This window comes from Platalea leucorodia (genome assembly GCF_965183815.1).
Source record: "Platalea leucorodia genome assembly, chromosome: Z".
In the NCBI taxonomy this organism is placed as follows: Eukaryota; Metazoa; Chordata; class Aves; order Pelecaniformes; family Threskiornithidae; genus Platalea; species Platalea leucorodia.
In genome coordinates, this window is record NC_138858.1 from 93,089,792 (window position 1) to 93,091,112 (window position 1,321).

General features: G+C 67.1%; 1 protein-coding gene across 1 annotated transcript; it reads right to left on the reverse strand.

Moving 5' to 3' along the window:
• On the reverse strand, nucleotides 1–1,321 carry LOC309602205 (TM2 domain-containing protein 2-like). The gene is made up of 4 exons (XM_082335594.1): nucleotides 1,113–1,321; nucleotides 947–1,034; nucleotides 732–847; nucleotides 1–543 (listed from the first exon to the last, which is right to left on the reverse strand). The coding sequence occupies exons 1-4, from the start codon at nucleotides 1,316–1,318 to the stop codon at nucleotides 330–332; spliced, it is 624 nt and encodes a 207-aa protein (XP_082191720.1). The 5' UTR covers nucleotides 1,319–1,321; the 3' UTR covers nucleotides 1–329.

The following is a 1,321-nucleotide window of genomic DNA, read 5'->3' on the forward strand; positions in this document are numbered from 1 at the left end:
TCCAGACTTTATTATGATTTGTTTGACCACCTGTGTTTGCAAGGTCTGATTTCTTAAACTGTTACCCCTCGGGGGGGTGGGGGGGAAATCCAGATTATTTTAAACAAGCAAAATATATATACTGAACAATTTTGTGTCCAAGGTTTGCACAGGGGAATTAACAAGAATAATTGTTCCGCACGTTAAGTTACAGCTTTGTAAATCCACGTTTGTGCAAGGCAGAAGTCTGTTCTGATGCTGCGGAACAAGCGGAGGAGTCCAGCTCCAGTCCTGCAGAGACGGGGTTGGCTTCTTGCGGGCTCGGCTCTCGGGAGCAACCTTCGCTCCTCTCAGTACACGGTGCACCAGTTGCTGCCGTCGCTGGGCATCAGCCCGCCGGTGATGAGGAGAATCAGATCAACAAACCACCAGATGCCCAGTCCTCCCAGAGTCAGCAGTTTCCCCACGGCGGTCCCGGTATGGCCCAGGCAGAATCGATCCACTCCAAAGCAACCCAGGAAAAACGAGTAGAGCAGAGTGGTTATAAAATAGTGCCCGGTGTACCTGCAATGGAAGCGGTCGGGGGCGGGTCAGGCCGGGGCTGCGGGGGCGGCCCCGCACCCTCGGCGGGCTCTCCCCGCCGGCCTCGCCCCGTTTCTGACGGCGGGGCTCCCTCCCGCGGGGGCCGGCAGAGGTGCAGGGCCCGGGAGAGAGGAGAGGGGGCCCTCCCGCCCGCGGAGAACGCGGCCTACTTGACGCAGGGCCTGCTGCCCCGCAGGAAGCTCCGCGGCTCGGCGCACTCGATGCCGTCCAGCGCTCGGCACTGCACCCGGGTGTGATCCACCTCGCCGTAGGCCTGCCCGCCGAACTGCGGGCAACGCGGGCGGCCTCAGCCCCGGGGGGTGGCGGTCGGGGGGCTCCGGCAGCGAGGCCCGGCCGAGCCGCCCCTTCCCGCCCGCCCCCTCACCTTCACGCAGCCGTGGCCCAGCTCCTGCTGCGCCGTGGCGTTCCCGCCGTGGTCCACCGGTTCCTCGCACTCCACGAACTCCTCGGGGCTGCGGGGAAGGAGGGCAGCGGTGAGGGAGGGCGAGGCGGCCGCTCCCGCCGCCCGCCCCGGCCCGCCCGGCGCTCACAGGTAGGTGCAGAGGACGAGCGGCGCCCGCGGGTCGGTGTAGGCCCAAGCGGCGGCGGGAGGCCCCGGTCCGGGCGCCTCGGCCTCGGTGCCGTTGTTGGGGGTGCCGCGGGAGGCTCCCTGCAGCAGCAGGAGGTTGCCGAGCAGGAGCGCGGCCTGCCCGCACAGCAGCGCGTAGCCCACCGGCCCGCCGCGCCGCGGCGCCATGGC